Genomic DNA, 17,327 nt, shown 5'->3' with positions numbered 1-17,327 from the left:
GTATCAGAGATTTATAGTCCAGAAGAGTTTTTCTTGGACAGTCTTCCTTTTAAAACACAATTATAGAAACTGATCACCGACCGCCAGGGGAGCACCAGCTGCCTGCTGTTGCCTGGAAATTCACTGTTACAGTACCTACAGGTTTAATTATACGTGGCTGCCACCATTTTGAGACAAAAGCCAGGCACCGTAGGACCCCTGGCTGGACACTGAGCCCCGTCTCCAGGATACCTCAGCCAAACCGATCACTCCCTGCCTCAGGCCCTCACATAGACTGACTGCTCCCTGCCACCAGGACCCCCAGACCAACTGACTGCGCCCTATCACCGGACCCCAGACCGACTGATTGCACCCGGCCTCCAGGATCCCATAACTACACCAAACACACCAGATGTCCAGGACCCCTGCCAGACCAACTGCATCCCGTCTCCAGGACTTCCAGCTGACTACGTCCACCCCTGAGTTGCAGGTCCCCATTTGCCAACACATTTCAAAGCCAGAGCGGCCATCTTGGATAATCCTAGAAGCCGTAGCTCCGATCTTTGGGTGGGGCAAATCCCATCCTGTGATGCCTGCCGGAGGCTTGAAGCTCACTGTCAGGTACCTCTCATGCATCAGGCTACTGAACACTGGGAGGTTTCATTAGTATATGACTGTTACACAGTAGATTTTCTTTTTTCCCCTTTTTAAAAAATTTAAGTTTTTATTTCTTTACTTTTCTTCCTCTCTTTTCCTTTTGTTTACCTGTTCCCTCAGAGTCTCTTTCTCCCTTTTTTGCATGCTAACATCCAATTTCTTTTGATTACACTCTCACCCTTTCTATTTTCTAGAACTTCTGTATATTCTTTTCTTATCCCATTAACAACCACATTCTACATCCCTCTGCATCCTCTTTGTCCTCCATTAGAAACTGCAGACCTTATTGCAAACCTGTTTGTTTTACCAAAGATAATATTTGAACTCATTCTGTGTACTATGACAATTTTGTTATTGTCCCCATAGGGGCTATGTGGTCTAGGATTGCACAGTGTTTGATTTGGGCACTGCTAATATTGATCTCCCCTTAAAGAAAGGGTTTTGGAAACCTATAGGGCCACTATAAGCCTATAGGGGGAAATCTGCAATACCCCAGATCTGCACTGCTAGAGGGGAAGATACATGAACAACATGAAAAAACAAGGGAAGAAAATGATCCAAACAAATCTAGATTCTATATTAATAGAATCCAAAGACAGTATGTTAGAAGAAATGTCAGAAAAGGACTTCAGATTATACATGATTAAGATGATTCGCAAAGCAAAGGATGAGATAAGAGAGCAAATGCAGACAATGAATGATAATACCAATAAGCTGAAAGAGCACCTGCAGGAAGCAAAACATCATTTCAACAAAGAGATAGAGATTCTCAAAAAAAAAAAAACCAAATGGAAATCCTTGAAATGAAGGAAACAATAAACCAAATAAAAAACTCAACGGAAAGCATCACCAAAAGACTAGATCACTTGGAAGACAGAACCTCAGACAATGAGGACAAAATATTTAATCTTGAAAATAACGTTGTCCAAACAGAGAATATGGTAAGAAATCATGAACAGAATCTCCAAGAACTAAGGGACATCATGAAAAGACCAAATTTAAGAATTATTGGGATTGAGGAAGGCACAGAGATACAAACCAAAGGAATGAACAATCTATTCGATGAAATAATATCAGAAAATTTCCCAAACCTGAAGAATGAAATGGAAAATCAAATACAAGAGGCTTACAGAACACCAAATGCACAGAATCACAACAGATCCACACCAAGGCACATTATAATGAAAATGCCTAACATTCAAAATAAAGATAGGATTTTGAAGGCCGCGAGAGAAAAGCATCAGATTACATATAGGGGGAGACCAATATGGATAGCAGCTGACTTCTCAACCCAGACTCTAAAAGCTAGAAGGGCCTGGAACAACATATTTCAAGCTCTGAAAGAACATGGTTGCCAACCAAGAATCCTGTACCCAGCAAAACTAACCCTCAGATTTGAAGATGAAATAAAATCCTTCCATGATAAACAAAAGTTAAAAGAATTTACAAATAGAAAGCCTGCACTACAGAATGTTCTCAACAAAATATTCCATGAGGAGGAAATGAAAAACAACAATGGAGGAACTACCTTAGAGAAAAACCATTCAAAGGAGAAACCAAGCCAACTTAAAAACCAAAAATAAGCCAAATGACTGGGAATACAAATCATATCTCAATAACAACCCTGAACGTTAATGGCCTAAACTCATCAATCAAAAGACATAGACTGGCAGAATGGATTAAAAAGAAAGACCCAACAATATGCTGCCTGCAAGAGATTCATCTCATAGAAAAAGATATCCACAGACTAAAGGTAAAAGGATGGGAAAAAAACCTACCACGCACATGGACTCAGTAAAAAAGCGGGGGTTTCCATCCTTATATCAGATAAAGTGGACTTCAAGTCAAAGTTAGTCAGCAGGGATAAAGAAGGACATTTCATACTGCTTAAGGGAACCATAAATCAGGAAGACATGACAATAGTAAATATTAATCCCCCAAACAATATACATCATTTGTTTGTACATCAAACAAATCCTTCTCAATTTCAGGAAACACATAGACCACAACACAATAATTCTGGGTGACTTTAACGCACCGCTGTTGCCACTAGATAGATCTTCCAAACAAAATCCAACCAAAGAAACCATAAAACTCAATAATACAATCAATAACCTAGACTTAATAGACATATATAGAATATTCCATCCATCAACAAGCAGATTCACTTTCTTCTCAGCAGCACATGGAACCTTCTCAAAAATAGACCATATGTTATGTCACAAAGCAGCCCTTAGGAAATGCAAAAAAATAAAGATACTGCCTTGTGTTCTATCAGATGATAATGGACTGAGAGTAGAAATCAATGACAAAATAAAAAAGAGAAATTACTCCAATACCTGGAGACTAAATAATATGCTATTGAATGAAACATGGATAACAAAAAACATCAGGGAGGAGATTAAAAAATTCTTAGAGGTCAATGAGAACGACGATACAACATATCAAAATCTCTGGGACACTATGAAAGCGGTACTAAGAGGAAAATTCATTGCATGGAGCGCATTCCAGAAAAGAATGAAAAGTCAACAACTAAATGACCTCACATTACAGCTCAAAGCCCTAGAAAAAGAAGAACAGAATAACAGCAAAAGTAGTAGAAGACAGGAAATAATTAAAATCAGAGCTGAAATCAATGAAATTGAAACAAAAGAAACTATTCAAAAAAATGACAAAACAAAAAGTTGGTTCTTTGAGAAAGTAAACAAAATAGACAAACCCTTAGCCACACTAACAAAGAGAAGGAGAGAGAAGACTCAAATTACTAAAATACATGATGCAAAAGGAAATACCACGACAGACACCACTGACATACAGAACATAATGAGAAGCTACTTTGAAAATCTGTATTCAAACAAAATAGAAACTACCAAAGACATTGACAAATTTCTAGACACATATGCTCCTCCCAAACTGAACCAGGAGGACATACACGATTTAAACAGATCAATTTCAAGCAATAAAATAGAAGAAGCCATTAAAAATCTACCATCCAAGAAAAGCCCAGGACCAGATGGATTCTCAGCTGAGTTCTACAAGACCTTCAAAGAAGAACTCACTCCAATACTTCTCAAAGTATTCCAGGAAATAGAAAAGGAGGGTACCCTACCGAACTCATTCTATGAAGCTAATATCACCCTCATACCCCAACCAGGAAAAGACACATCAAGGAAAGAAAATTTTAGACCAAATTCCTTGATGAATATAGATGCAAAGATTCTTAAAATATTGGCAAACCGTATCCAAAAACATATTACGAAAATTGTGCACCACGATCAAGTGGGGTTCATCCCTGGAATGCAAGGATGGTCAACATTCGTAAATCAATAAACGTAATCCATCATGTCAATAGACTTAAAGATAAGAATCATATGGTTATTTCAATTGACACAGAAAAAGCGTTCGACAAAATACAACACCCCTTCATGCTCAAAACACTAGAAAAAATAGGGATAGTAGGAGCATACCTGAACATTGTAAAGGCTATTTATGCTAAGCCCATGGCCAACATCATTCTTAATGGAGAAAAACTGAAACCATTCCCTTTAAAAACAGGAACAAGACAGGGATGTCCTCTTTCACCACTTCTATTCAACATTGTCCTCGAAACTAGCCAGAGCAATTAGGCAGAACAAAGAAATTAAAGGGATACGAATAGGAAAAGAGGAACTTAAGCTGTCACTATTTGCGGATGACATGATTCTATATTTAGAGGATCCAAAAACCTCCTCCAGAATACTTCTAGACCTCATCAATGAATTCAGGAAAATAGCAGGCTATAAAATCAACATGCATAAATCTAAAACATTTTTATACGCAAGCGACAAAACAGCTGAAGGTAAATGAGGAAAACAACTCCATTTGCAATAGCGTCAAAAAAAAAAAAAAAATACTTGGGAATCAATCTAACCAAAGAAGTAAAAGATCTCTACAATGAAAACTACAAAACATTGAAGAAAGAAATTAAGGAAGACCTTAGAAGATGGAAAGATCTTCCATGTTCTTGGATAGGAAGAATTAATATTGTCAAAATAGCCATACTTCCAAAAGTGCTATACAGATTCAATGCAATTCCAATTAAAATCTCAATGACGTACCTTACAGAAACAGAGCAAACAATCATGAAATTCATCTGGAAGAATAAGAAACCCAGAATAGCTAAAGCAATCCTTAGCAGGAAGAATGAAACAGGGGGTATCACAATACCAGAACTTCAACTATACTACAAAGCAATAGTAACAAAAACAGCATGGTATTGGCACCAAAATAGACAGGTAGATCAATGGTACAGAATAGAGGATATGGACACAAACCCAACTAAATACAATTTTCTCATACTAGACAAAGGGCCCAAAAATATGCAATGGAGAAAAGATAGCCTCTTCAACAAATGGTGCTGGGGAAACTGGAAAACCATATGCAACAGAATGAAACTAAACCCCTATCTCTCACCCTGCACAAAAATCAACTCACAATGGATCAAGGACCTTGAAATCAGACCAGAGACCCTGCATTTAATAGAAGAAAAAGTAGGTCCAAATCTTCAACTTGTTGTCTTAGGATCAGACTTCCTTAACAGGACTCCCATAGCACAAGAAATAAAAGCAAGAATCAACAACTGGGATAGATTCAAACTAAATAGCTTTCTCTCAGCAAAGGAAACTATCAGCAATGAGAAGAGAGAGCCTACAGAGTGGGAGAATATCTTTGCCACTCATACTTCAGATAGAGCACTAATTTCCAGAATCTATAAAGAACTCAAAAAACTCTACACGAAGAATGCAAATAACCCAATCAACAAATGGGCTAAGGATATGAACAGACACTTCACAGAAGAAGATCTACAAGCAATCAACAAACATATGAAAAAATATTCACCATCTTTAGTAATAAGAGAAATGCAAATCAGAACTACACTAAGATTCCATCTCACCCCAATTAGAATGGCGATTATCAAGAATACAAGCAACAATAGGTGTTGGAGAGGATGTGGGGGAAAAGGTACACTCATACATTGCTGTTGAACTGCAAATTAGTGCAGCCACTCTGGAAAGCAGTGTGGAGATTCCTTAGAAAACTTGGAATGAACCTACCATTTGACCCAGCTATCCCACTCCTCGGCCTATACCCAAAGGACTTAAAATCAGCATACTACAGAGATACAGCCACATCAATGTTCACAGCTGCTCAATTCACAATAGCCAGACTGTGGAACCAACCTAGATGTCCTTCAATTGATGAATGGATAAAGAAACTGTGATATATATAAAACATATATATATAATGGAATATTACTCAGCTATAAAGAATAATAAAATTATGGCATTTGGAGGCAAATGGATGAAATTGGAGAATATCATGTTAAGTGAGATAAGCCAATCTCAAAAATCCAAAAGATGAATGATCTCCCTGATAAGCGGATGATGACACATAATGGGGGGTGGGAGGGGGCAATAATGGAGGAAGAAGGTACTGTGTAGAGGGGAAAGAGAGGTGGGAGGGGTGGGGGGGAAGGAAAAAAAATAACGGAATGAATCAAACATCATTACCCTATGTAAATGTATGATTATGCAAATGGTATGCTGTTACTCCATGTACAAACAGAAACAACATGTATCCCATTTGTTTACAATAAAAATAAATTAAAAAAAATTTCAAAACAACAGGAAAGCTGCAACAAGAGTATAACAAAAAAAGGTATAATAGTGGCCTCGCATGAACCTCCACCTAGATTCACACATTAACATTTTGCTATGCTGATATTCATTTTTTAATCATGGTAAAAAGGGTATATAACTTAAAATTTATCATTTAAGCATACAATTAAGAAGGTAATGAATATATTATTACATCTCCAGAATTTTTTCATGTTCTCAAAGGAAAACTGTCTTGATTACACTAACCCCCCTTTCTCCTCTACACAAAGCCCCTGGCAACTACCATCCTACCTTCTGTCTCTATGAATTGGCCTATTGTAGTTATCCTATAAAAGTGTAAATATAAAAAAAATAAAATAAAACACAATTATATTCAAATATGCAGCATCAATGTATCTAGGGGTTCTAACTTTTCAATAGTCTATTTAATGAGAAATATAGCTATTAAGAAAAATGCACCTAGTTCATCTTGCCAAAAGGTCATACAATTTTTTAAAGGTGTTTTAAAGAAAAACCTAACGCATACAACAACTGTTATATTTAGAATAACTTTTTGGTTTGCTAAGTAGAGCTTTAGGGTTTCCTATGTCTCTAGGCCCTGATGGTGGTCTTTGGGATAGCTTCATGGACTTTCATGACTACAGACATTTTCATATATAAAAGGGTACACAGTTAAGGCATATTAAATAAATGGTTTTAATTTTGGGTTAAGTTAGTGAACACCAAATAATAATGATCAATGCTTTATAGTTTCACAGACAACTTTTCAGATAATCTTTGGTGATTTTGTTTATAAGAGTGATTTGTAATTATGAAGCTTTAGAATGATGCAAAATCTAAACTCTAAAATAGTCAAGTTCAAGATCCAGCTGGGTAAGCAGATGGCAGAGCTAATGCTAATATCGAGTCCCCTGGTGAGGTGCTAGGAGGAACACTTCCCTCCCTGGCTACCAGTTGCAAAATATGCTTTAGGGACAGGGTGGAACTTTGTGTGCCATACTTCCTTAGTGACCAACAGGATGGAGCAGGCCTTCCCAACATACTTGAGGAGGTTCACAAATCTGTGTGCCTGACTTCTTCGCACAACTTGATTTACTTCAGGAGTTGCTCTATCAGCCTGCCTGTCCTAACAGCTACTTTGATGAGCAGCAGTTGGAGGGATGGGTTTCTGGGGCATGATTTAGGCAACCATATTCCCTAAATTCTCATAACTATTAGGGAATTCTATGGTGAAAGGTTTAATTTTTTTAAAAAAGGTAATGTTCATTTCCAAGACAGAATTCTATATTTTGGTTTTAACTTTTCATTGTACATATTTGAGTAGGACATAAGATGTTTTGATAATTACTCCAGTCATATAAATTGACATATCCCTCATCTTCCAAGGTATAATTTTCAATGAAACTTGAGCAAGATGGATGATCTAATTTATCTTAAAATAAATCTAATCATTTACCATGTCAGCCTCATGCAATGATGCCTTTTGCTGGCCTGTTCGGTGTATGTCATTTTTTCAGAGTCTCCACAAGTAGGCAACTCAAACAGCACATCACTGAAACCCATACCACTTGTGTTTTTATCTAAGAACAACAGAAGACAAGAATTTTTGTGTAAAAATTCCATTTCTCTAAATATGCATTCAAAGAAAGGACAAATAAAATGTAAAAACAACAAAATCCTTTGGTTCACAAAGCTTTTACAACCCTACAAAAAAGTCTAACTATTCAAAAGAATTTCCTATCAAATCAATTTCAATTCAAGAAAAAAAATACAGATAGTTTGTTAACATTCTCCTTAACAGGAATTAATCAGTAGACCATGTTAACTTTCCCAGGAACACCTTGACCCTCAAGCATTTGATCTATCTCCATTAGAATCATTCTTTACAATCCTTGCCAACTGGGACCAATCCTGAGATCCATTCAGTCCCTTAATTTTAACAAACCTATAGACTCCAACAGTAGGCCTGACATACATTCAAGAAGACAGTCCCAATCTGAGTCCATTACAGAAGGTTTATGAATTAATATTCTGTGTCCAGTTCAGTAATATTTACATAAGTGGGAGAACACAAGACAATATTAATAAATGCAATATTAATTAATAATTATAAATAATTAATAAATGCAATATTTACCATTTCCGCACCCCCTTCCACAAAGTACATTGAATTTATAACATATCAAGCAGTAGTTTGAAAGAATAGAAATGCTGAAGAATACAGAAGAGCTGATATTTTAGAAACAGACATTTCTGATATATCCAGGTTCTGTGCCCTTCCTACCCTCAGTAGATTCAAATGTACAGTCATCAGGAATAAATCCTGCAGCACGCAAAGCAAATCGACAAGCCTTCCTGACCACATCTTTTGCCTCATTTCGAAATTCTTCTAGGCGCTCTGTCACCTAGACATTGATGAATATTTATAATTAGTGATACCAAAATATCAAGAATAGAGAAAAAACTTAATCCTTACAGGCAAAATTTCTTACCTCCTCTAGTCGTACGACTTGTGCAGCCTTAAACTCCTGCAGGGTGTAGGTATGACATTTTTCAATATAATAAAGTCCCATAAAGCTCAATTGATAACACAATTCATTTATTTTAAGAAGAGCTGGCTGCAAATACTGAATGAAAATAAGAATTTATCACTGTTTAGCAAAAAATAAATTCTATATTTTAAAAGTATAAAAACATGTGGACAGTAAAAATGGTTAATAAGGAAAATAAACAGCTCTATATGTTACAACTAGCTACAACTACAAAAACATATATTACAAAGAAACACTTTTGAAAATTTTTTTCTAAAATAATTTTTTGAATTATCAGGCTTAATTTATTCAATTCCTTCCTTTTCTGTTTGAAAATACATACATGTTTTTCTGCTATTTAAGGAACAAAAATGAGCAAGTGAAATGAAACTGGGCAATATCTTACATTTCATTAGTTTTTGCTAAAGTCTACTAAAAGATTCTTGTGTTACCTTAAGGACTTTACAATATCCAATCACAATTATAACAGAAGGGAACATCTATGGGATGTTCTAAGGGAACATCTTCATCTATGATGAAGAACAAGGCTAAATTTGATTTTAAATTTTAGTGGGCACAAGTAACTTTGGAAAACTTATGTTTCCTCAAAAGGTTAAACACAGGGTTACTAGTGATCCAGCAATTTCATTCCTACAGATATGACCAAGAGAAATGAAAACATACATTCAGACAAAAACTTGTACATGAATGTTTATAACATTATTCATGATAGCCAAAAGTGGAAATAATCCAAATTTCCATTAATAGATGAATGGAAATTCATCTATTAAAATAGGCATAATCACACAAAGGAACAAAATTTGCCAATGAAAAGAAATGCTATTTTATAACATAGAAAAATCTTGAAAACATTATATTTTGTGAAAAGTGCCAGTCACCAAAAAACAAAGAGTGTGTGACTCCATTTAAAAGAAATGTAAAGAACAGGCAAATCTATAGAGACGAAAAAACTGGTTATTGGTTACTTGGAGCTGGGGAGAGGGAGAAGAGAGTGACTGGGAAGAAATAGGGAATGACTATTTGTGAGTAATGGAATTTTTCTTTTGAATGATGGATATATTATAAAATTGACTATAGTGATTATCAGTAAATTCTGTGGATACACTAAAAATCATTGAATTGTATACTTTATACAGGTGAATTCTATGGTATATAAATGCCATATCCATAAAGTTTTAACAAGAAAATGAATGCACAGGTACCAACAAAGTTGGTTATTTAAAATGTCATAAAAATAAAAATGTCCAGAATAACTTCTTTCAATATTTCTTTCTTCAACCTAGTCTAGAAGAATCATTCACTCTAGTCAAGTAATTGTAATTATAAGACTTGTGATAAGTGTGGGTTAGCATCTAACAGATATTTAAATCATCTCAATGGGATTGTTGTTTATGTCAATTGTAGCTTAAAAGTATGAGAACATTCTAGTCTGCTAGAACCAAATCAAGAGGCGATATTATCAAGGCCAATGCACCACTGGTATGAATGGTGCACAGGAGATAATGATAAATTTTAGCACACAAAATAAGAGTCTTGACTGAGTGAGGTGATTTAGAGACAATTCTAGGGAGAACTATTTTGCATGTTTAGTAACAAAGTTATAATATGGATAGTGTTAAAGATGAAAGGTAGTGAAATAGCTTCGAATGAAGAAAGTAGAGGTCTAGGGGTCAAAATTGATGTCAAGGACTAAATTCAGAATGCTGGTTGAGATGGAGGACTTGAAATGGTACATATATTTGTTCTGTACTAAAATCCATGTTAAATGTAGTTCCTGAATATTCCTTTATTGTGTGACTAACATGGTGATAAGTCTTTCAGATTACTATATGAAAAGTGAAGGAAATGACCAGTAAAAAGAAAACTTGAGGCTTTTGACAAGAGAAAGTAGTGACTCGGTGTCATAGAAACAGACAGCTCATGGAGGGGAAGGAAAAAATAACGGAATGAATCAAACATCATTACCCTATGTAAATGTATGATTATGCAAATGGTATGCTGTTACTCTATGTACAAACAGAAACAACATGTATCCCATTTGTTTACAATAAAAATAAATTTTAAAAAATCATTAAAAAGTTTAAGGAACAAAAAAGAGAGACAGCTCAGAACCCAGCTCTTTTGAACGTGAAAGTAATAATTTCAGTACATTCCCAGGAGTCAAGTAGAAATATTCTAACGTAAGTTGAAATTCTTTGAATAGAGTTTGAATGTGGCCACACATTCTTTTTAGTTTTTTTTTTTTTTTTTTTTTTTTTTTTTTTTTTTAAGTACTGAGGATTGAACTCAGGGGCACTTAACCACTGAACCATTCCTGTTTTTTCAATAGCTTATTTAGAGACAGGATCTCACTGAGTAGCTGAGGGCCTCGATAAGTTGCTGAGGCTGGCTTTGAACTCTTGGTCCTCCTACCTCATCCTCCCAAGGTGCCGGGATTGCAGTTGTGTGCCACCATACTGGGCTTGGCCAAATATTCTTTAACAGTTTTTTTTTTTTTTTCTGTGATCTCCCATCATTCAAAGTAAATATTAAATTTTTTTCCCAATTGTCTTAATCCATAGTAAAGGAACCTATAAGATATACTGGGAGGTACTGGCTCACAAAAACAAGCACCAGATTATTTGGGGTCATTAAGTCCAGAATATTTCAGAGAAGAGGGGAAGTAATAGGGCTGCCAGTCTACTGTTCTCAAAAGGATATATAGCTTTCCTGATCAACAACAAAGGGGATTACAAATCCAAGAACCTGAGCTTGTTTCCAATCAAAGGGGACTCCCTTGTTACACTTCTACATTTTGCAACCCTAGTTAAAATGTAGAAATATGACTGGATTGTCACTCCTAACTGACTAGACAGGATGAAAACTGTGAATTCTCTTAAAAAAGTGAAATATTCCATTTCAGAGAGTCTATAGCTATATCTATAGTAGATTCACACTTTCTTTTTCTGTAATTCTTTAAATTACAATTAATAAATACATACAGGATTAACAATGAACAAATCTTTCTGTAGAGATTTTCGACATTCGGTGATTTTCTTGGAGTGTACATTCTTCTTCCATACGCTAAAAGCCTTCCATTTCCGGAAAAGTGAAAAGATGGGGATCTTAGTGAGTTCTCTGTGATATAGATATTCCTGTTCCCATCGATCAAGTTCAATAAATTCAATATCATCATTGTAAATGTGTGTCACTGCCTTTTGGCTAATTGTATAGTAGTCATTTTTATTGATGTTCTCATAAGATACAACTCTGTGAACAATTAAAAATTTAGACAAATGAATAAAGTGTTCAATATAAAATAAAGCAATTAAAGTTATTTTGTTGTAAGGAGATGAATTTCTTGAATACTATTAAAATTTAAAACTTAAAATTTTATGATTTAATACTATTTAAAATTTAACAAAATTCTAACAAACTACTTTCGGGTTGAATAAACTGCTCAAGAAAAGGAGGGGGAGCTGGTTTTAAATAATATTTGGTCTTATTATAAAGATTTCACGTTCTTGGCATTATGCCAATATCATAGTTACATAATTTTTAGAATAAAAGAAATCTATAAATATTTAAAACTTAATGATCCTGAGTGAAAACGACTAGGAACTGATTTTAAATTTATTATCAACTCTTTGGAAATTAGTCAATATTAATAACATTAAAGAGTTTTAAATGATCTAGTATTGACAGTTATCAGATATGAAAGAAAACATGATTTAGATAAGAACTGACCCAAATTAAGATAAAATTTATGTCCAAGTCATCACACATAAAATAATTATTATTCAGAAATTGTTTAACTCAAGACATGTCTTTCTTTAACTGTCATCAAGGACATTCCTTAACTGTATGTATAAGAGGAAACAGATCAAGTAAAAAAAAAATCAAGAACAGGATAAAAACAGGAACTGGAGTCGAAGAAAGAAAAAAGTAATGAGAACAGAAAGGGCTGATTTTCTAAATATTTTTTAAATAAAATTTACAGTACAAAGACATTTCCTATAATTTTAGCTATAACACTAAATATTATATGCAACTTAATATTAAAACATATAAAATATGATATAGCACCTTATTAGTGTACACTTAGGAATTTAGGAAAGTAATATTGTTGAAGATTCTCTGAGATTTTAGAATGGGATAAAGATTAAATAATATACAAAAACAAACTCCAATTGTTTTTAGTTAAAACTATGCAAAAATATGTATATTAGTAACACTCCAGTGTAAATCAATTGTTTCCCATGTCTGTATTCTCTTCCAGTCCTTCCTTCTGTATTCTGAAGCTACAGTGAAATGACTGAAATTGCTGTTTATAAACAAATTCATGTGCATGCGAATGGTCAGTTTTTGAGGGACTGGAACAAAATTCTTGTATGCTTTGGCTCCACTTGTCAAAAAGTCAAGAACCACTGGCATCAGTAATTTTTATTTTTTAATTTTTAATTTTAGTCTTAGTAAAACTCAGTAAGAATATTTTTGTAAATTGGGACATACAGGACCAAAATGAAAGCAAACCCAAGAGTTGTTCATGTGAGCCCACAAAGAAAACTGAGGGGCAGATGTTACTGTGGAGTGTGGGAGGGGCTGATAACTAACTTGAAGGTTGCTCTTATTTCAGTACTGCAATGGAAAACCTTCTTTGTTTTTATCTGACTCCATTAACTGACTTTTTGATGTGTTCTAATTAACTCACAGCAGAAAGTTCTGCAAAAGTCATTGCATGGGTGCTCTAAGATATATGGAAAACATTTAATTTTTTCCCCTTTTCCCATTGTCAATAGATGAAGATATAAACAGGACATTTTTGCAGTGATTCTAAAATGTGAAACTTCAAAATGTGAAATTTGCCAGTGAAATTATAATCAATTTCAGATGTTTCATTAACATCGGCCATCAAACCAACCTAAAAACTAGAGCAGCTGACCCAGCCCTTAGTTCATGTCTGGAAAACTTGCTCTGTGTGGTTTATCTGCTACTGACATCTGCTAGAAGGTGGTAGATGTGGTCCCTGATGTTGAATTTCAACTTGTTGACCCTCAATGCCACTTAAAAATTATTTGTGTTATTATTTCAAGACATTCATTCTCAAACCCTTAACTTTTTTCCTTTACACACCTCCAGTGTTAACAGAGTAAATGAACACATGTGGGTCTTTTTCAAAGATTGGGTCATCAGTATCAAAAGCATCTGGGGTATTAAGAAGAATCTAGATGTCTAGGTCAAACACACAATCTTCACGTATTATGAAACTCCTGATTAACAAGCTGCCTGGGTGATCCTAATACACAATGTTTGTGAAACACAAAAATTTATCTGAAAAGAAACAAACAATAGCAAAAACAGAACAGAGACAACCTGATCTTCTTTCATACTGTCATGAAAATCTACATACTATGGCTTTCCTTCCTGAGTATATCTCATGCTTTCCTCCAAAGAGAAGTTGCACTACACTTTTTTTCTAACTCTCCTTGTCTTCTGACTACATTTTCTCTGTAAATAAAGTTGTATAGAACTTCTCTCTTCTTCTTCTTAAAACTTTTTCTTGGTCTTGCTGGACTTCTGTGCTTTGAAGTACTCAGCAGTTTCCCCTGAGTTAACCACCACTCATGATACTGACTGCCCATTTAGCATTTCTTGGCATTCAGAATTCCAACTTCAGTTGCTTCCTGGATAGTTGGATTTGGAGTTTGTTCTACTGGTCCTCTCTTTGACAAAATAATCAGAAAAATTAAGCTTCCTCTAAAACCTTAAGAGAGAACTTTAAAAAACCAAGAATAAAATTCCTACTTTGCTGCTAAAGAAGATGACTTTATGATACATTTGTCTAAACAGAGATTCTTGGCTAGATAATGAATCAGGCTAAGATAAAAATCTTTAGTAAAATTATGTTTAACTATACTGTCTCCAAACTAGAAAAAAATATAATTTGTTTTTCAATGCAGGATCAAGGGATCACTTGGCTAATGATTTTGCTGTCGAATCTCTCTCTCTTCATCTGAAATGAAACTTTAAGTCATCTATTAATTTCTGTGTCTTGTTTGAGAGAGTCCAATGGAATGATAAAATTGCCTGGCTCTTGTGGTCGGTCATAAATTGTCCTATTATTTTTCATTTTATGTATAATTCAAAGTGATTCCCTAATGAAACTCTAAAAACAAGTCTTCTCTTGGAGTTAATTCTTGGATTTTTTGCAAAACAATAAAACCTTATTGTGATCTGTTATTTCAGGCAGCAGTTCTATTACACCCAGCAGTGATGGGAAATATTTCTGTTTATCTTTAAAACAGTTCACCAGATTAATCATGTTGAAACATGGTTTGCCTCATGTGACACTTCTGCTCAGGAACTTTGGATAGCTTCTGATTGCTTGGGTTGTTAAATCCTAATTATTGTGCCAGATGTTTGTAGCATTCTCCTGTTTCATATTAGTTGCTTCTTAGTGGGCACAAATTGCCCATTTCAGGCTGGTTTTTCATCATGTCCATTGTTGGCCATATGTGAATGCATGCATATGCTTGTTCCCTGTTTCCTCCTTCCACCTCTTTCAAGTTTCTAACATGCACGAGAGTAATTCCTGCCAAATTAGATAAGCTCTTGTAGCCCTCTGCAACTTCAAGCTCTCTAGTTTCATTATTACACAGCTTTAATTGCTATGATTTGAACCCATTTATTGGATGAAAGTAAGCAAGCACATGCCTGGGAATAAATGAGTTTTGCATTTACAAACTTCAATTTGTTTGATGACGGTCAACATCATGATTCAATATGATTCTAGATTTAACTTAAACTGGGGAAAAGAAATGCTTGCTTTACTTCTGGTTTGATTAACCAAAGATGATAAATTACCTCATAAGAACTCCTTTTTATCTACGAATTAAACAAACACATAACCAAAACACATAACCAAAAGGAAATTGCTAAGTTTCATCAATAAGAGTGAACTATTGTCCAAGAGTGATCTTGGACAATAGTTCTCAGTAGACTGTCTTTCGAGGAGCAGCATTAGCATCATGTGGGGACAGCAGATTTCCACAGCTCCTCCCAAATCTATAGACACTCTGGAGACTTAATAATCTGTGGTTTAACAAGTCCTCTGGGGCTTGCTTGAGAACTTGCTGTTCTGGGTCTATAGTGTCAAACTCCGGTTAAATAATGGAAACATCTGATGGGTTTTAAAGAAGTGCTATTCATCAGGTTCTACCACAAACCACTTAAATATATCATAGGGGATAAAGTCAAAGCTGAGAAATACAGCTTTAGATTCTTCCATTTATTTTTTATGAAAGGAAGCTATCATCCAGTAAGTTGCCATAGCTCCAGAGTACTGCCAGAATGTGTGTGTGTGTGTGTGTGTGTGTGTGTGTGTGTGTGTGTGTGTGTGTGTATGAGAGAGGGAGGAGATGGAGGGAAGGAAAGAAAGAGAAGAGGTGGGGGGAGACAGAGATTGAGATTGAAAGGATAGGAAGACGATCTAAAGGTAAAGATTTTTGATGTTCAAAAACGAAAATTCAAAGGCCTATAGAGTTTCCACTTGCTGACTGACATTAGATTTATTACATTTCAATTTCCTCATGGCCTAGTCTAAGAAAGCTGTCATTGTGTTTCTGATGTCTTCAAAATGATCTGTTAATACATAATATATAAACCACATAGTAGAGTTTTTAAAAATATGGTCCTAACAGTACAAGGTATACAATTATGTTCCTCAGAATTCTAATCCCAACCTCTGATTCAACTGAATGTTTTTCCAATTTACATTATCAAAGAACACATTTTTTACCACAACCTATTAACATAATTGAGGTCTAATGTTCCTAGAAAAATACACTGGGAAACACTGAAGTATGAGACATGGTGTCCTCTTTCATGGCTTTCCATGGGCCTTATATATGCTTGGTATATGGGGAGGGCTCTGTCATCCAGTGTGATCTAACCATTAAATTCAAATAGTTTTAAAATTGAAAAAGTACAGGATATTAACTCACAGAATTGGAAGACAGAGTATCAGACATTATTCTGAATTTCCTATGTACAAATCACAAAACAACATCAACTAGTAAACACCTTAGTATATCTCTACCTCTTTTCAGTTTATGAAATGATGCTCTTATGAGGATGAAAAAAAATTAATGTCAGAAAGCACTAAGCACAAATGCCTAGTATAGTGTGTGTGGCACAAATGTCAGGAGTAGTTATTATCATGAGGTTTAGTATGTCAGGCATAGTACATGAGAGCTTGGATTCTGAAGTCCAACTATTTGATTTGCTAAGTGTAAATTTGGACAATTTATTCAAATGTGGCCCTTAAATGCCACATCATTTGCAAAATGGATTTTCAATTCTACCTATGCTATAGAGTTGCTATGAAGATTAAATTAGTTAATACATATAAAACATTTAGAACAATGTTTAGTATACAGTGAGTGTGTTGGTAGTGTCATGTTGCAGTATTCACTGATTGACATTAGTACCATAATGTGGCTGC

The 17,327-nt window shown here is 34.9% G+C and overlaps 1 protein-coding gene across 1 annotated transcript in view; it reads right to left on the bottom strand.

Annotated features, from left to right (window-relative positions):
- LOC124962941 (dynein axonemal heavy chain 6-like) overlaps positions 1 to 17,327 on the bottom strand; it is a 292,982-nt gene that overhangs the window by 252,574 nt on the left and 23,081 nt on the right. Inside the window, 4 exon segments of the mRNA XM_047522202.1 lie at positions 7,750 to 7,873; positions 8,578 to 8,698; positions 8,786 to 8,920; positions 11,827 to 12,094. Coding sequence (XP_047378158.1) covers positions 7,750 to 7,873; positions 8,578 to 8,698; positions 8,786 to 8,920; positions 11,827 to 12,094 — 648 coding nt within the window.

Source organism: Sciurus carolinensis, chromosome 13 (assembly GCF_902686445.1).
Source record: "Sciurus carolinensis chromosome 13, mSciCar1.2, whole genome shotgun sequence".
NCBI lineage: Eukaryota > Metazoa > Chordata > Mammalia > Rodentia > Sciuridae > Sciurus > Sciurus carolinensis.
This window is presented reverse-complemented; position numbering and strand designations above follow the sequence as displayed.